General features: G+C 48.4%; 1 protein-coding gene across 1 annotated transcript; it reads left to right on the forward strand.

The window, feature by feature from the left end:
• Window positions 1-14,471: 14,471 nt before the first annotated feature.
• LOC129341576 (glutathione S-transferase theta-1-like) lies at window positions 14,472-19,971 on the forward strand. The gene is made up of 5 exons (XM_054996846.1): window positions 14,472-14,696; window positions 15,566-15,653; window positions 16,427-16,577; window positions 18,655-18,831; window positions 19,723-19,971. The coding sequence occupies exons 1-5, from the start codon at window positions 14,585-14,587 to the stop codon at window positions 19,921-19,923; spliced, it is 729 nt and encodes a 242-aa protein (XP_054852821.1). The 5' UTR covers window positions 14,472-14,584; the 3' UTR covers window positions 19,924-19,971.
• Window positions 19,972-25,158: the final 5,187 nt, after the last annotated feature.

A 25,158-nucleotide genomic window follows, 5' to 3' on the forward strand; every position in this document is an offset into this window, starting at 1 on the left:
AACAGCAATGTGTAAACCACTCTAGGTTCCCATGGGGGAGAAAACCGGGGCATAAGATAAACCTTTAATTTGGTGGGGAGGGGGTATATACATTTTATGTGTATGTGTCTGTATGTTTTATGCATTCAAATCACTTGTGGTGTACTTTAGAATTATATTGAGCTCCACAGTATCCCAAAAACCTTGTCCATGTATTGCAAACCGAAGTCAATCTACCACATCTAGGGTATTCTTCTTTTCCCTACTGCCTTCAATTTTTCTTAGCATTATTGTCTTTTCTAGTGAACCTTGTCTTCTCATGATGTGACATAAGCACTATCATCAATTGATATCTTCAAGGGAGAAAGCAGGCCTGATTTGGTCTGGATGCCACTTACATGTCTTTTTCGGAGTCCATGGTACATGTAAATTGAAACTTTCTTCCCACTTCACAGTGTGAATGCTTTTTCCTCCTATGAGCTTTGTCTAAATTTTACTGTACTGATACTGCTCATTTGGCCAAAAGGCCTGCCCTTGATCAATGCCACATTAAATACTTCATAATAAAAATATGTTTTTAGAACCATTTAAAAGTGTCCTTAAGTGCCATACGCTGATTTAAAAAAACATAAGCTAAATGTTTGGGAACACAACCAGATATGTGAATGACTGAAATGCAGCCCAATCCCACTGCTACTTAAAATCCATTTTTGATGGAGGTCTGGATTGTCTTACATTGGTGTCATTGGGCTTGGAATCAGGAACCTGGAAGCGTTCCATGGGGGCTACAACTTTCATGCCAAGGCTAAGAGGGTGGGAACGGGATCTCTCTGGGGTGGCAAACTCTGGCCTTGGAAGTTACTGGCAATTTGGGGGTGGGACTTGTGGAAAGGAAAATCTGAGTAGGGATCTCCCCCAGAATCCATGGTCCGCATTTGCCCTCTAAAGAGATTGCCCTTGGAAGCAGCCAGTTTCTCTGTAGGGAACTACTCTCTCTAACCTGAACTCAAGCCCAACCAGGAGTTTGGCAGCCCTAGGAAAATTTCAGAAAAAGATGGCAAAGGAGGGCCAGCAACTGATAGAGGCATGGAAGCCCACACCAGGACAGTAGCAGGGGCCTACTTGGGCACAAGGGACAACCAGTGCTCTCATCCCCCATAGTCCACTCCTTACAGCCCCACACAAACCCAGTTCCCCCACCCCAGCTGCCACACACAGACCCAAATCCTCCACTCAGCCCCTCTCAGAACCAAAACCACCCTCAGCTGCCCCACACCGAGTACCCCAGGAACAGGCTGGCCAGCCTGCCCCATTGTTCCCTATGCTGGGAACCAACCTCCCATCAAAGAAGGGAACACAGACACGCAATCATTAAGTTTAAAAAACCTTTATTTTCTCATTTTCAAATTACAAGTGGTCAACAAATCACAACATATTACACTTATTGTCCCTCATAGCACAACACAACACAATTAACTACAGATCAGAGAATCTTAAACACAATTTTTCTTTTGAAATGGACAAACAGTAAAGTTTTGAACATTACAGCAGGTTACATAGTGAGCGGGCACAACAGGGCATGGAAACAGAAGATGATCATAACTACCAGCCTAATACAACTCTCCCTCCATAACATGACTTAATGGGGGGGAACCACTGCAACAGGGTCCAGCAGAACCTATGTCATTTCCTGTGGCTGTGCTTTCAGTTCAGACACACAAAGCTGAACTGGGCACTTCCAAGGCACTGGACAATGGTATTTCTGGAGCAGTTCTGCAGAGGTCTCCCCCCACCCCCACACCAGCCTCAGAATTTACCTGGGAACATCTGTGAGAGATCATCATTGGCCGGTGCCCATCCACCACTCTTCCCGCATCCCCCAACCATGCAAACCCAACATTAACATCAATTTTTTTTTTTTAAACATGAACATTCAATCAACTTTTAAAAAACATAATCACAACATTTTTTTTTGGTTTTTTTTCCTTTTTTTTACATGAACAGAACATCAACTTTTAAAAAACATAATCACAACATTTTTTTGGGTTTTTTTTTTTACATGAACATTCAATCAACTTTTAAAAAACATAATCACAACATTTTTTTTTGGTTTTTTTTCCTTTTTTTTACATGAACAGAACATCAACTTTCAAAAAACAGTACAACAATTCTTCTACAATTTTTTTTTACAAGGATTTCATCTGATAAAAACACCTAAGCAATCCCTATCTAACCTGTTTCTCCCTCCAGTAGCAATCCATGTTTCTGGGGCATTATTTTTCATAATAAATTTGGTCCCACAGGGTATGTCTCAGTGATGGGAGATGTTTTGAATACCCTGGGGGGGGGCTTTCAAATTGCTGGGTGTTTTCCCTTTGCCACTGGTTCCTAACCACCCTCCCTCTACTGGCCGGTTTTAACTGTATATACAGGGTTTTATACAGGGGAGAGCGCGATTCCAAAGGATTGGACTCATAGAGGATGCAGGCCACAAGTTGGGCTCACCTCAGTCACTCTGGAAGTCCAGTCCTGAGAAATCGAAGAGGCGAGAGTTGACCTTCAGGAAGGTCAACTGCTCGACTCTCCATGGGAGAAGGCGAGTGCGATGTGGGCCGACAATGTCGCCCGCATGTGAAAAGACGCGCTCGCTCTCCACGCTCGTCGGAGGGCATGAGAGCAGCCGCTGCGCCTCGAGGGAGAGGTCCGGCCAGACCGACTCCTTCCTGGCCCAGTAGCTGAGCGGATCGGTGGAGAGCGACTCGCAGGGCTCCGCGAGGTAGTCCCTGACCATCGCCTCCGCCGGATCCTCTCTCACGGTCCTCACGACCCCAGAGGGGACGAGGGCCCACCGGAGCATCTCCATCTCCATCGGCACTCCGGTGGTGGCCTCGGGGGGGGCCTGCGCAGAGGGGGCGTCAGAGGGACCCGCACGGCAGGGCCCCTCTTGCGTCCCCCCTGTCGACAGGCGTCCCCTCTTGGCCTGCCTGCGCCTCACCCAAGAGCAGAGCCCGTCTCTGGCTTGGGTGAGGTTCCCGTCCCGCTCGGCGAAAGTGCCCTTTATGCGCGGGTCACACCTGGTCGCCAACATGTATGACTCTTCCTTAGTGAGAGGAGTTAGCCTGGCAGCTATGCCCTGCTGCAGCCTTCTCACTAATGCGCGCACCGCTGGAACAAGGTCAGCACGGGGCGCGACCCGGTCTGCAAGGGTGGCCAGATTCCTCTGGAGCGTGTGCACCAGGGGAATGACCAGACCGAGGGTCGCCGTGTCTGACGAGACCGCCACAGTGAAGTCCTTGAAGGGCTTCAGGACCTCCACTGTCTGGGTGATGGTGAGCCAATCCTCCCGGTTGAACTCACCCACCTGACTCGCACCGCGGTGCTCGGAGAGCCACGCGTGGAGTGCGGCCTGCTGCTCCACCAAGCGCTCAAGCATGGCGCAGGTGGAGTTCCAGCGAGTGCTGACGTCAGTGATCAGAGCGTGCTCTGGCACACCTGTCCTGACCTGTGTCTGGCGCAGTTCGTGCGTGGCCTTCACGCTGCGCGAGAAGTGACCCGTGAGCCTCCGACATTTCTGGACAAGTAACTGGAGTTCACGGGTCCGGGTATCCACGGGTTCCTTCGAGGAGCCCAACCCCAGCGCATCTCTCACCACTAGGTGAAGCTTGTGAGCGGCACAGTAGACGCTCTCTCGGCTCACTAGATGCGCCGCTGCCCTCATGTTCTTGCCACCGTCCGTCACCATGCATCCCACGGTGGCGGGTCCCTGGCCTATCCACTCGTCCAACTGTCTCCTTAAGGTGGCAGCGATGTTCTCCGCCGTGTGGGACACGTCGAGCACCTCGGCGTGAAGCAAGGCCTTGCAGTAGCCGGCCTGGCGGTCTCGCATCCTTCCCTGTCTAGCTGTGCTAGGCACCTCCCCCCGGCCCCCACCCAGAACCGACTCGGGTTCCCACCAGTGAGCAGTAAGCGAGAGGTACGCTTGCTGCACACTTGGGCAGGTCCAGATGTCCGATGTGAAGTGCACAGTTCTCCCGGCAACCCGGGACAGCTGTGCCTTCACATGATCCCTGGCAGCCCTGTAAAACGAGGGCACCACCGATCTGCTCAACGACGTGCAAGCAGGGACGGCGTACCAGGGAAAGCAATCTTGGAGCAGCCCTGAGAAGCCGAAGTCTTCAACTACGGAATACGGTTGCCCATCCACTGCTATCATGTTGACGATGTGGCGCGTGATGCGCCTGCTCGCCCTCCGGATCCCCTCTCTGGGCACACTAGCGCCCTGCATACCAAGCATCTCCGGGAGAGAGGCTTGGCGTCCCTTTCCTGCAGGTACCCTTGGGGGGAGAGCACCAGAGGAGCCTGCCTCCTTCTGGCTAGCTGGCGGCCGTGCGGCGCCACTCGAACCCTCCTCCCGAAGAAGCACCGCCTGGTGGTGCCTCTTCATATGGTACCTCATCCCAGACGTGGAGAGATGCCACACATCTTTGCCACGGCTGACGCGCTGCCTACAATGCAGGCACAGGGCTGCTCGGGGATCCTCCGCTGCCTGGAAGTGCTTCCAGATTTCGGAGGAAAAGGGCATCCCACGCTTCCCAGGAGAAGCGCGTTCGGGACCACCCTGCGGCACCTCCTGTGAGGTGCTCTGGCCGGACACACCGTGTCCCACTCTCGGCCGGGCAGGTGGGGATGGACGAGGCTGAAGGGGCAGAGATGTGGGCTCTTCCACCACAGTCTCTGCCTCTTCCTCCCGCGTCCTCTCCTCCTGCACAGCCGCGAGAGGCCTGCTGCTGGCCTCAGAGGAAACTGGGGTGGACCGCCCCAGGGGGGGTCTCACGGGCAGTTCCTCCAACATCCTCCGGGTTCCTGGGGTGAGCGGGAGCGCAGGGAAAGTCATGTGCTCCGCGCCCATCCCAGGAGACACCACATGCTGCCCCTCCTCCAGCAGCTGGCTCGCAACCACTGGAGGAGGAGGAGCCTCAGCAGCAGGCCCCTGCCCAGTGCCAGCCCCTGCCTCACGCACCCGGGTTGGGGGTGGCCCTCCAGCAGCTGCCTCAGGAAAGAGAGTCTTGCGAACCCTCTTCCTGTCACCAGAAGCCAGGCTGGTGAACGGCAGCAGCGCAGGGGAGGGCCTCCTCCGCTCAGATGGAGGGGCTGCCGCAGCAGTCCCCCTCCCCCTCCCCTCCTCCCCTCTAGATTTCTCCCTAGCCTTTCCCCCGGGGTCCCTCTCTGCTTTCCTCTCCGACATACTTTCCCCTCCCAAATTCAACCCTAACTAATCAGAAAAGATTTAGAAAACAAAGGTCAACTTTGTTTTCAAGACCTAACTAACCTGCTCTAAATCTGTGCTTCTAGTGGCTCTGTGACTTGGAGATGAACAATCAAGTGCCTTTTTAAGCAACCCTATTTATGTCAGGGAACCTGAGCCTGCCAATCAGCTGAATTCCTCTGGAATTGAGCTGGCCCTAAACCCCAATAACAGGTGACAAAGCCTTAAACACTCACACACTAGTATGCCCGGGCCGGCCTGGCACCACCACGGGTGCCAGAGATGGGCAGTGGAACCCTAGTTATGGGGGCACTAATGGGAAGCCTATTGACAGCTATTACAAATTTATATATATATATATATATATATATATATATATATATATATATATATATATATATAGAATTCAAACCTAACACTCACTCACTAATGCTTTCCCTGCTGAGTCCCTATTTAGTTTTTTAAAAAAAACTAGGCTCGGTTTCCCTAATAATTATGTTGAGGGCAATTATCCACTGATCACCTACCAACTGGCCTACCTACCTAAGAGACACTATTTAGCGGGACCGATGTATCTGTGGTATGTCGGTGTGGGGTGTGGATGTGGTGTTTTGAAGATGAGCCTCTCCCCTCCCAAGCTAGCAAGAACCCACCCCCAAGGCCACCCAAATGTGAACCCGGACTCGCTCACAGTAACACCAGTCCTGCAGTCCAGCGATGTTCAGGCGGTCTTGCAGCTGGTCCTCCTCTCCTCCACGATGCTGTCAAGAAAATTGGAAATGTTAGCAGAGTCAACACCACACGCCGCACACGCAACCCCCAAAATTCAAGGCCCCGTTGCACAAGCCAAGTCAGCCCCCCCCCTTAAAGGCTAGGGCCAACCAGCAGCAAAACAAAACACATCCACCCAGCAGAGCTTCTGGCCTGTGCAGGCCAAAAGCTGGCACACTCATTTTTTAGTCCTGTGAAACAGTAGTTCATGCCCACCCCACACTCAAACTTGAAAAATGAAACATGAAAGAAAGCAGGCACTGCGATCAATGCTGGCCCCCCTAACCCCCAAACAATATCCTCTTGCCCAACCAGAAAATGCCCCCCCCCCGGCCCAAGCCATAAAGACAGAGCCAAAGCATATGCTCGCAGGTAGGCACAGCAGCAGACATAAGCTCAAAAACCAAATTTAACAACAACCCTACCAGTCCACCAGTGCAGATGTCCAGCAATGTTGATCCTCCACGCAGAGATCTGCAGGCCGATGTCCACCAAGTGCAGTCCAGTCCAGAAGAGGTCCACCAACGATAAACAACCTGAATGTGAAGCAAAACAGTGAGTGCCAGGCCAGCAAACAGGAAGGGTTACCAAAGCCGGAGCAGCAGGCCTGTGTGTGGGCCGAAGGCTGGCACAGTTGATCAGGACGGAGCCTGTTGGGAATCCTTGCAAGCAGGGGACCAGACACAGAAACGCAAGCCACACCATTCCAGATTGTGGAGCACAACTGTGAGTGCCAGGCCAGCAACCAAAAAGGGTTACCTTGGCCAAAGCAGCATACCTGTGTGTGGCCCACAGGCTGGCACAGTTGATCAGGACGGAGCCTGTTGGGAATCCTTGCAAGCAGGGGACCAGACACAGAAAAGCAAGCCACACCATTCCAGATTGTGAAGCACAACTGTGAGAGCCAGCCAGAAGAAAGGCTTCTGGCCTGTGAAGGCCCAAAGCTGGCACACTCTTGTTTTAATCTTAAAACAGTGGATCAAGCTTAAAGAAGGCAAGCACAACAACCAATGCTGAACCCCCCCCCCACCATCAAACATTGTCTGCCCAACCTGTCCCCCAGGCCATACCTGTGTGTGGCCCACAGGCTGGCACAGTTGATCAGGACGGAGCCTGTTGGGAATCCTTGCAAGCAGGGGACCAGACACAGAAAAGCAAGCCACACCATTCCAGATTGTGGAGCACAACTGTGAGAGCCAGCCAGAAGAAAGGCTTCTGGCCTGTGTAGGCCCAAAGCTGGCACACTCTTGTTTTAATCTTAAAACAGTGGATCAAGCTTAAAGAAGGCAAGCACAACAACCAATGCTGAACCCCCCCCCCCCACCATCAAACATTGTCTGCCCAACCTGTCCCCCAGGCCATACCTGTGTGTGGCCCACAGGCTGGCACAGTTGATCAGGACGGAGCCTGTTGGGAATCCTTGCCAGCAGGGGACCAGACACAGAAAAGCAAGCCACACCATTCCAGATTGTGGAGCACAACTGTGAGAGCCAGCCAGAAGAAAGGCTTCTGGCCTGTGTAGGCCCAAAGCTGGCACACTCTTGTTTTAATCTTAAAACAGTGGATCAAGCTTAAAGAAGGCAAGCACAACAACCAATGCTGAACCCCCCCCCCCCACCATCAAACATTGTCTGCCCAACCTGTCCCCCAGGCCATACCTGTGTGTGGCCCACAGGCTGGCACAGTTGATCAGGACGGAGCCTGTTGGGAATCCTTGCAAGCAGGGGACCAGACACAGAAAAGCAAGCCACACCATTCCAGATTGTGAAGCACAACTGTGAGAGCCAGCCAGAAGAAAGGCTTCTGGCCTGTGTAGGCCCAAAGCTGGCACACTCTTGTTTTAATCTTAAAACAGTGGATCAAGCTTAAAGAAGGCAAGCACAACAACCAATGCTGAACCCCCCCCCACCATCAAACATTGTCTGCCCAACCTGTCCCCCAGGCCATACCTGTGTGTGGCCCACAGGCTGGCACAGTTGATCAGGACGGAGCCTGTTGGGAATCCTTGCAAGCAGGGGACCAGACACAGAAAAGCAAGCCACACCATTCCAGATTGTGGAGCACAACTGTGAGAGCCAGCCAGAAGAAAGGCTTCTGGCCTGTGTAGGCCCAAAGCTGGCACACTCTTGTTTTAATCTTAAAACAGTGGATCAAGCTTAAAGAAGGCAAGCACAACAACCAATGCTGAACCCCCCCCCCCCCACCATCAAACATTGTCTGCCCAACCTGTCCCCCAGGCCATACCTGTGTGTGGCCCACAGGCTGGCACAGTTGATCAGGACGGAGCCTGTTGGGAATCCTTGCAAGCAGGGGACCAGACACAGAAAAGCAAGCCACACCATTCCAGATTGTGAAGCACAACTGTGAGAGCCAGCCAGAAGAAAGGCTTCTGGCCTGTGTAGGCCCAAAGCTGGCACACTCTTGTTTTAATCTTAAAACAGTGGATCAAGCTTAAAGAAGGCAAGCACAACAACCAATGCTGAAACCCCCACCCCACCATCAAACATTGTCTGCCCAACCTGTCCCCCAGGCCATGCCAAGAATAAACTGCAACACCTTTTTGCAGAGGCAGGCCACAGCAGCACATTGCCCAGCATCAAAAAAATTTACAAAAATTTTAAAAAGGCCTACCAGGTGTCCTCTCAGGATGTCCAGCACAGTTGATCCTCCAGGCAGATGTCCTCCAGGCTCCAGGTGCAGTCTCTCTTCTTCTCCTCTCTCGGTCACAGCTCAGCAGCAGCAGCAACAGAAGTGTTCCAGACAGTCTTGCTCCAAATTTAAATCCCCTGCTGCAGCCTCAGCCAAAGATTTAAATCTATTGGCTGGCATGAGAATGCAGCAGTGGGATTGGTGACTCCTAAAGTCCCCACTCCCCTGCCTTTCCCCACCCACACTCCAAGAGCCACCCTCCTCCTGCTCCCCCTCCCCTACCTGTTAGTTTTGGCGGGAATCTCTGCTGCTTTGCAAATGCAAAGTGCAATGCAATGCTTGCACCTTGCATTTGCAAGGCAAAGCAGGATTTCCTATCCTCCTTTGCAAGAGGGGTGGGGGGTGACAGAAGGAGTGAGTGATTCACTCCTTCTCCCCCCCTCCCCTCTTCTAAGAGCCTGCAGGAAGCCTTTGCTTCCAGCAGGATTTTGCTAGCCGCTTGCTAAGGCAAACGGCTAGCAAAAACAAAATGGCGATTCTCGAATGCCGAAAGAATGCCGAAAGAATCCCGAAACGTTTCGGGTTTTTCTTTCGGCAATCCCGAAACGTTTCGGCATTCCCTGAAACGTTTCGGGATTCTTGAAGAATGCCGAAACACTTTTGTTTCGGCATTCTTTCGGCATTCTGAATGCCGAAACGCACATCCCTAGTCAAAACTCTCTAGTAACTATTTTGGGAAGGGAGGGAAATCTTTCACAATTCCATTTAAATGAGACCTAGGCCAAGTATGTACTCCCCTTGCAAGGTAATCTTAATAATCAGTCTTTTCCAAGTGTCGAGACTCGGGGGGAGAATGGGAACATCATGAATATGGAGAAGAAAATGTGTTCCTCCATTTCAGTATGAGGGCTAGTGAATTGTTAAATGTTACTGAATGCTGGATCTGTGCCCAAATGCCTGAAAGTTCTTGCCTAGGTATGCCTTTAATAGTCAAACCTTTGACAGCTGCTGAAATGGCTGTAGCTCCCCGGCCTTGGCTAAATGATACTACCGCCCAAAATAAAACTTGGCAGCAGATAGGGTATCGAAATTTAGGATTCCTCCAGGTAGTCCGAACCCGGGGAGAGTGGTGTCTTTGGAAGAATTCATCCTCGCCACAGGGTAAGAGGTTGGGCAGATCTCTATGTGATCATATTTTTCTGGAGGAGGGGAGATATGATGCGTATGAAAATGGATCAAAACTATGGCATAAGGGTGTTATATGGAATCCCATAACCAACCTATCTGAGCCCTGGTGGTCCTATAAGGATGAGACCGTGAATGATACAGATTCATCAGATGTATGGTGTGAACAAGAAGGTATTGCCTGGAAATGCTATTACAAACATCCTAATATATCTGCAGTGGGGCCAGGTACCTTTGGAACAGGGTATTACTCAGCTCAGTGGATAGGGGCTGGTCACTACTGGGTGTGTGGGCGGAGGGCTTACTCTGCATTACCAATAAATGGAACAGGGATATGTTATTTAGCCCTTGTTTTGCCACCCTTGTTTGTTACTTCATCTTTGGGTACCAGACCACACATCCGGAATTATAGAGATGTAGAAACAGCTCAGCAGTATATGAAGCAATATTTACCTCTTACACGGTTTGGGCTATTTCGAGGACTTAATGAGGCTGTTTGGCGTTTACAAGCAGTGGTCGAAATAGTAGCCAATGAAACCGCTAGTGCCCTGAGAGACCTTGCCACTGAACAGGGGCTTATCCGACAGATGGCCCTGCAGAATCGTATGGCTCTGGACCTAATTTTGGCATCGAAAGGGGGCACTTGTGCCTTAATTAATGCCACATGCTGTGCCTGGATTCCAGACAATCGGCAGGCAATCTTTAATAGGGCTGCTCACATAGCGCAAATAGCTTATGTACCTCCTTATGAGTCATGGTGGCAGACCCTCTTTGGATTGTGGTGGCCAAATCTTGGGAACTCCCTTAAGTCAGCCTTGGTACTTGGGGTTTCCATACTTTTCCTTGTTATGTGTTTATGTGTTTGTGGCCAAACATTGCCACTAGTTATTGCAGGTTGTATTAAGTGCTTTAAACTGGAAGCTATAGAACAAAGATTTATAATGCTTCAACATTATCGAAATCAAGGTGGCCCAAGTGGCCCACTGTAGGTTAGACCTTGGGCCAAAGGGGGGACTGATGGCACATACCTGACGTTGGGCCTAGTCTGGCATAGTGCTCCTAAAGGAGTATACTGATTGATCACAGGCAGAGCCAGAGGACATGTGATCAACTTAACTTGTTTAACTCTTTAGACACACTTGTGCCTTGAACATCATACTGCAGCATTGAAATAAGCCAATTAGCTTGAATTACCATATATGGAATAGGCTGCCTTCAGTATAAAGGGGGAAGCAACTTTGTTTTTCTGTGAGGAACCTGAGATAACTTTCTTTGTGTTAAGAACCTGTTCCTCCCTTTATTGCAATAAAGACTTTCTGTACTCCTTCTACTCCACCTGCCTTCTCCTTAAATGGGCCAGGAGTGGGTGGGGCCCTATTTGGGCTAACAATCCTGAGGCAGAACAGGCCACAGATTTGTGTGGTTCACTATCTTGATCTATCTCCACTCAAAAGCAAAGCCCACTCTAGCACAGTACTTCCAGATATGGTTAGTGTAAAGAAGCTATTTCCCAACATTATATGAAAAGGCACTTTTTTTGTCCATCTGCTACTGATCAACTTCCTTGGGTGGCTCTCAGTAGTAACCATGTGTGAGAGAATTTTTTTCTCTTTCCATTATTCCTACATCATCTTGGTAGGCTCATTTTATTTTTATATATTGATAATTTACTATGATTTTATGCTGTGTCCCTTGTAAGCCACCTCAAGGGGGACTCTGGAGAGGCAGCAAAAACATTTCCTAGAGAAGTCCTTTTTGTTGTATAGCCCTTTTTTGTGGAAATGTATGGGAAAAGGTATATAACCACAATGAAATGGGCTAGAGACTAGGGATGTGCGTTTCGGCTTTCTGAATGCCGAAAGAAAGCCGAAACAAAAGTGTTTCGGCTTCTTTCGGGTTAGCCGAAACGTTTAGGAGAAAGCCGAAACGTTTCGGCTAGCCGAAAGAAAAAAAGCCGAAACGTTTCGGCTTCTTTCGGCTTTCTTTCAGCTTTTCAATGGGAAAATGCCTCCGTCTTCCCGGACGTCTGGGGGAGGCATTTTCCCACCGAATCAGCCCAGAATTGGTGGGGACCTTCCTCTAACCCGTCTCTAAAAAAACCCCAAGTTTCAGACCGATTGGACTTTGGGGGGCCAAGTTATGGCCCCCCAAAGTAGGTCCCCCTATCCTCCCATAAGAAAGCGAAGGAGCAGCATATTGTTAGCATGCTGCTGCTCATCTTCTTCATTATTTCATATGGGGAAAAAATGAAGAAGCAGGCTTCCTTTGCCAGGGGTGGCATTTTGCATGCAAAATGCCCCCCAGCCCTCAGGGGCCCTTCTCCCACCCCTCCTCCCACCCCCCACCAAGGCTCAGCCTGCTCCCACTTGGGGGGGCCATTTCATGGCCTCCCCAAGTAGGTGCTCTTTTCTCTACCTCTGACAGCTGGGGGAGGCTTGTCTTGCCAGGGGTGGCATTTTGCATGCAAAATGCCCCCCAACCCTCTGGGGCCCTTCTCCCACCCCTCCTCCCACCCCCCACCAAGGCTCAGACTGCTCCCACTTGGGGGGCATTTCATGGCCTCCCCAAGTAGGTGCTCTTTTCTCTACCACTGACAGCTGGGGGAGGCTTGTCTTGCCAGGGGTGGCATTTTGCATGCAAAATGCCCCCAACCCTCTGGGGCCCTTCTCCCACCCTTCCTCCCACCCCCCACCAAGGCTCAGACTGCTCCCACTTGGGGGGGCATTTCATGGCCTCCCCAAGTAGGTGCTCTTTTCTCTACCACTGACAGCTGGGGGAGGCTTGTCTTGCCAGGGGTGGCATTTTGCATGCAAAATGCCCCCAACCCTCTGGGGCCCTTCTCCCACCCTTCCTCCCACCCCCCACCAAGGCTCAGACTGCTCCCACTTGGGGGGGGGCATTTCGTGGCCTCCCCAAGTAGGTGCTCTTTTCTCTACCACTGACAGCTGGGGGAGGCTTGTCTTGCCAGGGGTGGCATTTTGCATGCAAAATGCCCCCCAGCCCTCAGGGGCCCTTCTCCCACCCCTCCTCCCACCCCCCACCAAGGCTCAGCCTGCTCCCACTTGGGGGGGCATTTCATGGCCTCCCCAAGTAGGTCCTCTCAGCCCCTAAAGTCCACCCCTTACAGCCCCACACAAACCCAATTCCCCCCAGCTGCCACACACAGACCCAAATCCCCACATTAGCCCCTCACAGACCCAAATCCACCCCCACCTGCCCCACACCCATAACCCCAGGAACAGGCTGGCAAAGGCCAGCCCTCTCCCTTTGTTCCCTATGCTGGGAACTTCTAAACTCTCTTTCCCTGGGCAATTCTGCACAGCCCAGGGGTGCCACAATGGTGGGCACACTTCTGAGTGCCAGCTGGTCCCTGTGAAAGAGCACCTGAACCACAGACACCCTCCCTCAAATTCCCCCACCACCTACAGAGATGGCTGGCCAGCCAGCCCCATTGTTCCCTATGATGGGAACCAACTGCACAACAAAGAATAAAACACGAACAACACAAAATAAAGTTTTTTAAAAATTATTTTCTCCCTTTCAAAGTACAAGTAGGCAAAGCATTATGACACATTACACCAGCAGTCCCCCACACAGAAAAATTAACACAACTCACTTAACATCAGAGAATCACAAAACACGATTCCTGTCAAAAACACTTTATTTCTTGAACAGCTTTAGGTTACACAGCAGGGGGGCACACCAAAGGGCATGATAGAAGTGTACTACACAAAATAATACAACCCACTTCACCGTTTTTGACAGCAGTTGTGTTTGTGTGATTCTCTGATGTGAAGTGAGTTGTGTTATTTTTATGTAGTACACTGCTTTCATGCCCTGTTGTGCCTTCCTACTGTGTAACCTAAAGCAGTTAAGGAAATAAAGTGCTTTTGACAGCAATATTTTGGGGTGATTCTCTGATGTTAAGTGAGTTGTGTTATTTTTGTGTAAGATACTGCTGCCATGCCCTTTGGTGTGCCCCCCTGCTGTGTAACCTAAAGCCGAAAGCCGAAAGAAAGCCGAAACAAAGCTGAAAGCCGAAAGCCTTTCGGCTTATTCGAAAGAAATTCTTCTTTCGGCTTTCGGCTTTAGCCGAAATTTTTTGGCTTGCACACCCCTACTAGAGACTTATTTTTAATGAAAGCTAGGAATTCAGAGAACCTGAATTATATGTCAATTGTCAGTTTAAATACCTGAAAAGCATTCCCCTGCGCGCCCCCCCCCCCCCCCGCTTAATAGTACAGGAGAAGGGGGATAGAAGAATTGATAATTTGTGCAACTCCAGATTTTCTCTAGATTCTATTAAGTCTGATCAAGGCAACACAGAAACATGGTCACTGCAACATAATCTGGGTTTTCTGGTGCAAATCTAGTTATGGGGCTGCTGGAGGGACCTGAAGTGTAAGGAATCACTGCCGCTGGACATAGGAGCAGCTGTGCAGGCTTTCCTGAAGCCTCAGGCTTGCTTTGCCCTTTGCTTATAGAGACACCACCCTTCCTTCTTTGGCAGAAATCCAGGCTTCTCTGAAATTTCACCACCGTCTTCTGTGGGACAACAAGCTTCACGTGATTGTAGTGTGTGTGTGGGGGGGAGAACAGAGTCCAAGGTTCATGATTGGTCCAACATAGCAGTGGTTGGGCTGGACATGTTACAAGAGGCGCTGTGCAATCCAGTGCCCTAGGCTTTAGAAGGCTCTTGTCCTCTCGCCTGCTTTTTCTTCTGTACCTGGTGCAATGGGGCTGGAGCTCTACTTGGACCTACTCTCCCAGCCCTGCCGATCTGTCTACATCTTTGCCAAGAAAAACGGCATTCCTTTTGAGTTCAAGCATGTGCTTCTACTGAAAGGTGAGGCAGCTCAATTCATATAAAGACTTGAGTTAGGGGGTGCCTTGTTTTGTACCCTCAGTAACCTTTCATTCAACCCTCTAAACAATCACAGCCTTGGTAGAAACGTGGCAGGGGAGTCTTCTCTTCCAAACCAGTGTGAATTCCATTAATCAACAATAAGGATTTTGCATGTATTCAAGGCTAATTAACATTGATCTGAGGACAAAACTCCTTTCTGTGCATATTTGACTTTGTCTGGGGTTCGAGATGCAGATGGCCTAAATTAATATAGATGGGTTAATTTGAGGTGGAAAGCAGCTGTATGGAAGACATTGTCTCTCCAATGTGAAGTATAATTCAGCTGTATATGCCGCATGCACACACGTGTGTGTGTGAGAGAGAGAGGTCAAATCTGTGTCAAATAATTTCTTCATGAGTTTTCCTTCATTTTATATATTGGTTCATAGTATATACTAACTTGTACATGTGTTGCCTAATGCATCTATAGAAAATGTATGTATTTGCTTTTCCATGGCACGTTAAATGTACTTGGCAATACATGTTGACACCTGTGGGCATGTACAGTGGTGCACGTTCCAGAACAGAAAAAGTGACTTGCATTTGACAAGTGCACATGTAATTCTACCCCTATGCTCTTGGTTCCTTTCTGCAACACCTTTGTTGTAATGTGTGAGAGAGTGATAAGAGCTGACTTAGGAATAGTGACAGGCAAGCACAACATTCAAGAACCCGCAATGAAGATAGGAACACAGCACAATCAGAACTGGGTGCTGTCTGCTGTGTGAGCAAAGTAGCCCAAGAAAAGCAACAATCTCCTGGCAGTCTTGCTGAGCAGCCACTGTTGATTTTCTTGTAAACCTATCTAGGGCAACACAAGGCTGAAGAGTTTAGCAAGGTGAACATCTTCAGGAAAGTGCCAGCTCTGAAAGACGATGACTTCACCTTAGCAGAGAGGTAAGGGTTGGGTGCCATTGCTTCGCTTCTGAGAACTGCAATTCTGCAGCTTCAACTAAATTTCTGCAGTGTCTACAGCAGATGTCTTATACCTTTCTGAGCCTGTGGGCACTTTTGGAACTTTGAGAGTGGGTACTTGGCAGGTGCCACTACAAAATGAAAGCCACAGGAGGCAGGGCCAGTCAAAAATGGCTACCATAGGCAGCAATCGCAAGAGGTGGTGGTTCCAAGCCAAGCATCCTCCTACAGAGGGAGCAGCTCTTTTTGATATGATGCTCCTTCCTTACAGACCCAAAGTAGTTCTCTTCTGGGCTCTTCTGAAGCGCTGATTGCAATAAAGGAAAGCTAGGAGTGGCTTTTTACTTTGGAGAAAAAGCAAACAGTCGCCTAAGTTACCAAGCCTTGTTGCTACAGCTAGACGTCTTGCGGTGCAGTTTGCAAAAGGCTAATAGGTAGCAGTTTTGAAACAGTTTCCGTAGGCATACCACAAAATAGGTCGCACGAGATATTCCTGAGTGCAAACTCAGCTAATAATGAAGCCACTGTATCTGTTGCCTCTGGCTTCTGGCTTCATTCTGCATTTACAGTGGAGGTTTTCTGGGGTTTTTTGGAAGATCATTTATAGAGTAGGCCATTGCTATGCTCTACAGCAGTCCCCAAGATCCTGGCGGTGTGCAGAATCTCTCTAGTTTCTCCGTTGCATCATTCACCTACTGCCATTTATTTTCCCCACAACTTAATTGTTTTTCCCTCCCTCTCCCTCCTCGGAACAGCATTGCTATCCTTTTGTACCTCGCAAGGAAATTCAAAACCCCAGATCACTGGTACCCCTCTGATCTGCAGAAACGAGCCCGTGTGGATGAGTATCTGTCTTGGCAACACACAGCCACTCGTCTGTATGGCACCAAAGTGTTCTTTATCAAGGTAAGGAATATACAAGCCCTCCCTTTCCATCCATGCCCCACTGCTGTGTAGATAGTGCAGTGCAGGGCCAGATTGGAGGATAGCAGTGTTTGCAAAGCTAAGAAGGTTCTTTTTAAAAGAGTGGAATAAATAAAAAGACGAGGGAGCAAGCTGTGCTGATTTATGGTCTTGAAGACACACAGGACTGGGGTAAGCAGTGTGCTGCATAGAATGGAGCAGCTGCTTTCATATTTTACTGGCCTTTGAAGTTGTCTCTACATCTGCCTCAGCTGCTGCCCTGTAAGGAGAAAGCAGCCATTTATTCTAGCAGAAAAACCACTCTGGCTAGGGGGTGACTTGAACTGTCCTTAGGCCTCTTGACAAGATCAGGGAAGGGGTAGTGTTCTCATAGGTCTGGTAAATGGGCAAGCAGGGATTCATTGGTTGTACGGGGGTATCAGGACCTACTCCCATTCTTGGACGCTGAAGCACAGCCACTCCGAGACCCCTAGGAGCTTCCTGAGAGTTCTAGTCTTGTTTATCTGAGGCTTTTCAGCCTCTGGGTTTGCTCTGAGGGTGTATACATGCATAGCAAGTAATTCTGGACCGAGGCAGGTACAATATATTTATAGTTTATTAAAGACTAGCAACAGAGCCCATTGTGTGGGAAAATATCATGGGCTCTAGAAAACTGATTTGGCAGGCCAAGGGGGCCTGGAGCACTCCTGCACTCTGCAACAGCCCGATTCGGCCCTGATTCAGGTGGCCCCTGCCCTTTGCCCTGCCAGCCTCCAAGGCAAACCATGTTGGCCACGACTCACCTTTTATGCCCATGGAGGGGCATGCGAGTGCGCCTGTGCGGGCATAAGAGGTGCGTCGTTGCCAATACGGCTTGCCTTTTATAAAGTAAGATAGATTATGAGGAGCTTATGCTGAGCAGGAACTGCTGTTTAAACAAGCATTTAGGCAAGAACAAAACAAATAATGCTTAGCTACTTCTAAATATAAACTAACTGGCTAAAATACTTCAAGCTGGCTGTTTAGCAGTCTCCAACTTGGCTTCATGGCTGACAGTTCTTAACAAATGCTTTAGAATGGGAGGCTGTTGCATGCCACACCACTGTAGGCATCTCGGTGGTATAACATGGAAGCAAGAGCCTCTCTCATACATGCTGAGCAGGCAGATACTATTTAGAGAGGTTTTACAGTAGAGTCATTTTCACGTCTAACTACAGCAGCCCATGAACCAAACAGGGCTTAGATACTTAATTGGCAGTGCTAGCATGAGAAACTGTGGGAGTAGTGATTGAAACCCATTATGGCTGTGCTCTGCCAGGGTTCTCAAGGCCAGTTCTCAAGAGAGTGGCAAAGACTTGCAGGAGAGCCTGATTAGCAAGCCAAGATATTTTTTTTCTCAGAACAGGTCTGTTCTGGGGCCTGCACAGACTTAGAGCCTAAACCACAGTGGTGAACTTACACATTTGAGAGTCTGATAGGAGCTTTTCCTTACAGGGGGGACCTAAACTATGGTGGTTCTATTAATTTGCTCTTGCTGTTTGGCACTAAAACTAGAGCAAGGAGCTCCTGGGTTAGGGGCAGAGTTTGCTCGAGCCCCATCAGGCAGCTAGTGTGGCATTTTGCCTGTACTGCTTGGGTCTACAGAATGCAGCAGAAAAACATTCTTGCCATGCTTGGAAAATATGCTCTCATGATTTTCCTGACATCGGTGGATAGCTATCTAGCAGAGAAGGGCACTCCCGTAAGAAGGAAGCAAGAGGCGGGCACACCTGAGAGTGTTCAGAGATCCTCTTGTTGACAGCCATGCTTGGAGGAGAGATTTGAAAGTTCATAAGGCCTGAAAAGGAAGACTGAATAAAAATTGTGGGCCTGGCTAAAATATAGCAGGACCCATTTACTAGCAAGAGGCGAGAATGTGGCAGGAATCCTTGTTGAGGAGGAAATGTCCGAGTGGGTGAAACTGGCTGCCCTCTGTTGCCCTCCCTTCTGCTCCTCACTGGCTACTGCAGAGAGAGCGGTTAAGAGAGCAGCACCCGGCAAGGCACAAGCTGTGAATTTCTCCCTCTTCTCTTTTGGTTAGGCTTTAGTGCCTCTCCTTTTGGATGAACCGCTTCCACCTGCAAAGTTAGATGGTGCCCTTGAAGAACTGAAGGAAACCCTGAAGCTGTTTGAAGAGAAATTCCTCCAGGACAGGCCATTCATTGTAGGCAATGAGATCTCCTTGGCTGACCTGGTAGCCATTGTGGAACTCATGCAGGTGAGTACATCAGAGTCCAATGACACAAAATCTGGATGCTTTCTGCAAACCACTGTACAGTCTGTGAAGGGAAGAGGATGTTTGCCTGGAGCTGAGGCACTCAGTGTAACTGCAAGCCACCACAGGCCCCCTGACAAAGACTCCTCCCTTGACCACTGTGACCACATTTAAAGAAGCACAATATTAAGAAGGAAAGGGAGAAAAGGTGAGAACACAAAAATGAAACAGGCCTTACTGGATTCCATGGGATTTACTCACCAGTCAGCTAAAAGCTTCTCTAGGAATCCATATCCTTTCACTATAATTCTTTTCTTAACTGGAAGACACACCAAGTGCTCACTTGATGTACAAAATTACTTCTTATGATTTCATGTCACGCAAAGGTTAAAATAGGAATCCCAAACCTCTCAGAGAATTCTGGCTGTTGCTGAAGCCCTGAGATGTTAGCATGGACCAACAAGTAGCACGGCAGCTCTTTCCTTTCTCTCAGAAGGAGGCAAGTGGACTTCTTAGCTTCTTGGGCTCCCAGGCCAACCCAGCTCTTGCACATTATCTATCACTAGTCTACCATCTTCCTGTTCTTGGCAGCCCTGGAAAGTACTCAGAGATAGACAGAATTGTTGGCCTTCTCCAGAGTCCAGATTCAGGTGTTGGGAGTTTTGAGTGAGCTAGAGCTGCTGTTGAGATTTTATTTTCTGTCCATCTAGGAATTGTGTGCAGCACCTTCTCTCTCCCACCCCAGCCACATTTTTATTCTTGTACTATTGGCCTCACAAACTTAGTCTAAGCTTAGAGATGAGCTTTTAAGTAGGTGACTGTCCTTTAAGTTTGTCTTGAGAATATGAAGAAGCAACCCCATTTACCTGCTGCTAAACCACTTTCTCATTGCAGCCCTTAGGAGCTGGCTATGATATCTTTGAAGGCAGGCCCAAGCTGGCAGCGTGGCGCCGCCGTGTAGAAGAAGCCATTGGTAAGGACCTCTTCCTGGAAGCCCATGAGCAGCTCTTAAAGCCAAAGGATATGACCAAAGAACCTCTCTCTCCTGAAGTAAAAGAGAAGCTGAAGGAAAATCTGCTAAAGTATGTGAAATGAAGCCTGAGAGATGCAACGCCCTGTCAATAAAGCTCCTGGTCTCCTCTGTGTTGCTTTCCTTGTGATACTTTGTCATAACCACCTTCTCTCTCCCTACTACTCAGGGCAATGTAATGCCTCTTTTTAATCAGGGTAAAAGGATCCTTTTCCTAGATGAAAGGGGGCAGATTCTTCCATTTGTACTGGCTCCAATGTATCTGACTTGCTGTGTGGGCCAGAAGCAGGCAAGTTATGCAAAGTAAAGTCTCAACAGGAGCAGCACATAACCAGGGTGGGGTGGGGGGGTTGATGGTTGAACTTTATCAGGTATATCAGTGATTCTTCCTGACCCTCTGTGTTGAAGCTTGAAAGGGTGGTCAGTGGCAGGTTGTGCCCTTTGTTCTTATATGAACCTTTGACAGGGAAAAGGACCCCTGTTAACTCATTTTTCCAGATGCATGAAGTTTTCTGCCTCTGCCTCCATTGAATTGTTGTAGGCCCAGCTTTTAGCCACTATATGATTAAATAAAACTTTTAAATTACCCTTTCGTTAATCTTCTAGAGGATCTCTTTCTGTAGTGTGCATTCTACTTTAGACACTATCAGGTTTAACTATTCAGCAGTGGAATTCTAGAATTGGCAGCAAATGGGCAAGAATCTTCCAGTTGCATGTGTACGCCCGCGCACACCCTCCATGCCCTAAAGTTTTAGGGATGACAGCCAACTCTCTAATTACTAAGAAATATGTTCCCTGTGGAAAGAGAGATGAGGTGGTACAAATCTACAGAAAGGAGCCAAGCACGGGCTGCAGGGGGAAATCTTCACCCAGAAACAAAGACCTCTTTGCACTCAGAAGAAAGGGAACAATAGCTTTGGAGGTTGGGCAGGGAACCAAATTTCCCTTAACTTCCTGTTTCAACGTCCTCAGTATCTAAAAAGTAAGGTTTCAAAGAAGCAACGATAGATTACCTTTTTGTATTTAAAAAGGTACCTAAGAATACGTTCCATTCCTATAATGCTGGGTCATGGTAAAGATACAAAGTGGAGCTAGAGACCAGATAATTATTAGATTTCCAAAGTCACATAGTTGCATTCTCAAAAGAAAATAGTTAATGCTAGCTCGGCTACTGCTATCATTTTGCCACACAGCTTTTAAGATCTGGAAGAGCTTTTAAAAACAAGGGCTACTTGCTTGAAATTGCATTACTAACAGACATCAAGGGCAACCTCTAGCTACATAACTGAGTTATTGCAACTCATCACTCAGGTTGGGATTGCTCTGCCCTTGACAACAGTTTTGAAATGTCAGCTGGTACAAAATGCAGCTGCCCATTTACAATCTGGAGCCAGCTGGCAAGAGCATATTGTGCCTATCTTGAGCTTTCTTCACTGACTGTCAATGCATTTCAGGATCCAATTCAAGCAGTTGTGGCTTATCTTTACAACCTATAACAACCTGGGAGCCATGTATTTTGAAGGGCAACCTCTCCCTGGTACCAACTCATGTGGCAGCTCCAGTTGGCCAAGGCCTTTTGTCAGTCCCATCTCTGCTCAGTGTACTGCATTGTGGCCTGGGCCTTTTCAGGTGCTGCTCCTGTACTTTGGAATGGCTCTCAGAGGGAGTGAGATAGACTTCAACCTTGCTTGCATTTGTAGTAGCTGCAAAACTGATTATTTTAGTCTGGAAGTATCTCTGTGTAATCCAAGGTTAACATCTATGCAGCAGCCAAGCACAGTTGACCAGCTCTTTTAAAGGCAAGACGCAGGGAGGGATTAATGTGATGTGGCTTCTAATCCTGGGCATCAGCACTTACTGTAATGCAACCTCTGCCTTAATTTGTCTGTGCATTTCAAGCAAGCACCTCCTGAATGTCATATGCTTGCTGAAGGTGTGTATCAGGTGAGGTGGGTATAAGGAAGTTCTCACTTTGCATCTGCGGTCCTGCTCAGTATACTCTTTTGATGCTTCATTATGCATCAGGTGATTCTCAATAAATGAATGCTGATGGATTGGTCAGTGGTTTTACTGTGGTTGCGCTGTTGTTGTTGGATACCCCTTATATTGCCCGTGCCCAGAAAGCACCAATCAATGCTTAGGGGCAAGCAACCAGGGAAGAAAGCATTGGTATTTCCAGCACCCAGCCCAGTTCCACAACCCAAGGGAAAGAATGTTTGCATGGAGGCCATATGGCCTTTCCAAGAGAAGAGATCAAGATCCTGTGCTGGGAATCATTGGGATAGTACAAAAGCCACAGTTGTATCAGCTCCCGAGAAATGGGACAAACTCTTTACAGGTAAGAGGGTGACATACACAGGGAAGACCAGGTACTGCAAGAGGAAGCACTCACAAGCCAGCAGCAGGAGTGGCCTGGTATGGGGAATGGGGAAAAGGGGGTGTCCTGCCACTGGTATGGATATAAAAGAGCCCTTTGGTGCAGAGTGGTAAGCTGCAGTACTGCAGCTCAAGCTTTTGCTCACAACCTGAGTTCAATCCTGGCGGAAGCCGGGTTCAAGTAGCCGACTCAAGGTTGACTCAGCCTTCCATCCTTCCAAGGTTGATAAAACGTATACCCAGTTTCCTGGGGGTAAAGTGTAGATGACTGGGGAAGGCAATGGCAAACCATCCTGTAATAAAAAGTCTGCCAAGAAAGCTTCGTGATGCGACGCCCCCCCCCCCCCCCATGGGTCAGTAATGACTCGGTGCTTGCACAGGGGACTACTTTTACCTTTTTACCTTATACCAAGGCAATATAAAGTTTAACTTGGATGCATTGGCCAGCTAACATGATTTAAAGGGCGGGGGGGAAATATCCATAGCTTTATCCTACAAGCAAGTCCTTGGCCATACCATGTGCCTTTTGCAATCCCTTATGGACCCACACAGCAAGACCAGGAGATTTAACCCTCCACTAAGCCATAGTTTCAGTCTGAATCAGGCTGTTGTGTGAGTGAAAATTAAATAGGGGTTGGGGCTTTGTCCATAGAACTCACATATAGTTTAGAAAGATTTCTCAAGATTGACCATAGAATCAAATCTAGCAGGACCAGAGAAAAAGAGGAATAGAAAGATTCAGTCCAGTAGCACCTTAAAGACCACCTACATTTTCAAGGTATGAGCTTTTGAGAGTTAAAGAGTCAGATGAAGGGAGCTCTGACTCTCAAAAGTTTATACCCTGGAAATCTACTTGGTCTTCAAGGTTCCTCTAGCCCCGAATCTTGCCCTTCTCCTACAGATCAACATGGTTACCCACCAGAAAAAGGAACCCTAACATTTTTTCCTTTGGTCAGAGGAGGCCAGTTCTACCCCCTACTCCCTAGAGGTATGGAGACAATTTTTCCATGCTTTTGTTTACCATTTGACTTCAGTTTTTTTTCCCCCGGAGACAATATGATGGATGTTCTCAAAGCATTACCCATGTTCCATCTGTCCAAGACTGTACCGTTCGGCTTATGTTGGGTCCTTGCTTTTTTTATGGCTGCCTACCAGTCCTACTACCATCTCCAATATCAGCCAGGTTCCCATATACAGAGTCCTCTGTCCATTGCATGGTTATTTTGAAAGTTTCCAAAGGCTGAGCTTTTTCCACGGAAAAGCTTGCATAGGCCATTTCGCAAGATTCTCTGTTTTTGAAGTTCTGGTTTATCAACATCAAGATGCTGATTTTACCACCATGCAGTATATCTGACATTTGTATTCGCTTTCCTCAGGTTATGTACTACTCATGGTGTGCTATGAGAAGGCTGCAGTGTTAGATGGAGTCCCATACTGCATTGTGGCTCTGTGACTGAAGCAGAAGAGTAGTCCAGGGGGAGGTCTTTTCCACTTATTTCAATAGGAGTGTTTTCGCTTACATCATCCCTGTTGTCAGCTTAACATTATTTTGGTGCCTGGGCTGGAACTAGGCTGCAGGTAAGCAAGATTCTAAGTACTGTTCTCTGTGCATGCGCGCACACATACACACTAATACTACTCAGTTTTTACTTAGGGGACAGTAAACTTCAACTGATGTCATGGCTATACTGTTGCAATGTTGTTAGGGTTGCCAACTCCAGCTTCCTAGAGATTTTGGGATGGTGCTTGGGGAAGGCAGAGTTGTGGAAGGAAGGTAGCTCGGCAGGGTTTTGATGCCATAGAATCCACTTTCCAGAGCTCCCATTTCCTCCAGGAGGAAGGATCTCTGTCGTTTGGAGATCAGTTGTATGGTAGATCCTTCCCATGTGTGGGTTTGTGGTCTAACCATGTGATGCGGTTTCCAAGCTGTTTTTTATTTCCACGGCATTATCATCATAATTATTGTATCATTAAATTTTGCAGGAAATGTGGTTGTTCTACTGCTGGGAGGCAGCAGACCCCTTGCCTCCCAGTATTCACAGATTTTGTCATTCGTGGTGATCTTGGAAACAGGTCCCCTGTTAGTGGTGAAGGGCTGGTGTAATTCAGGGAGAGCTTAAGGCACCTCCTGAAAGTTGGCAACCTTAAATATTGCTAGCAAAAAGTGGATTTAGGCACAAGGCCTTTTCATTCCAAGTAGGTCTGAGAGCCAAGCCACAAGTGACTCCTGACACAGGTTGGACACTTGTCAGCTTCCCTCAAGTTTTGATGGGAAATGTAGGCATCCTGGTCTTGCAGCTGTAATGGAGAGCCAAGCTGTAAAACAAGGACGCCTACATTTCCCATCAAAACTTGAGGGAAGCTGACAAGTGTCCAACCTGTGTCAGGTGTCACTTGTGGCTTGGCTCTGAGTTGCAAGTGCTCCTGAGTCTGCAAATAGATGAGAAGTTAAAAATGTTTCTTATCAGCTCTAATGCTATTTTTTAAAATAAAGAAATTTAAGTTCTTTTGGGAAGTGCGGCTGAAAAATTATGAATGTTAATCTTTGAGTGAGAATAGTTGGGTACGTTGGAGTTGTACAAATGTAGAAAGCATTGAGAAAGAGGCCAGAATTTTGCCACAGAATTACAAAAAAGAGTATATTTTCAATTATTCCAGGATATCAAGTAACCAGGCTGAAATCTAGGACATTTATTTGACTGGGAAGTTTAAACAAATGGTCTCTCAACTCCAATCCCACATGAGAGGCGGCTAATCCAAACAGTACCCAGTTCCTTTGCTTGTCTATCCTGACCTCTGGAAGCATAGGCCTCCATCGTCCATGTCTATCCCAACAAAGGATTTGCCCTTTGCTTTTTTATATATATATAAAGCATAATCGGCTTGCTTCATTCCCTACCCCTGCCCCACCCCTTGGAGAACAT

Source organism: Eublepharis macularius, chromosome 13 (assembly GCF_028583425.1).
Source record: "Eublepharis macularius isolate TG4126 chromosome 13, MPM_Emac_v1.0, whole genome shotgun sequence".
NCBI lineage: Eukaryota > Metazoa > Chordata > Lepidosauria > Squamata > Eublepharidae > Eublepharis > Eublepharis macularius.

Bases quoted from the DNA above. Each gene is read 5' to 3' on its own strand.
- LOC129341576 (XM_054996846.1), top strand. From the start codon at position 14,585: ATGGGGCTGGAGCTCTACTTGGACCTACTCTCCCAGCCCTGCCGATCT. The intron at 14,697-15,565 runs GTGAGGCAGCTC...AAACCTATCTAG, and splicing joins GCATGTGCTTCTACTGAAAG to GGCAACACAAGGCTGAAGAG. The intron at 15,654-16,426 runs GTAAGGGTTGGG...TCCTCGGAACAG, and splicing joins GACTTCACCTTAGCAGAGAG to CATTGCTATCCTTTTGTACC.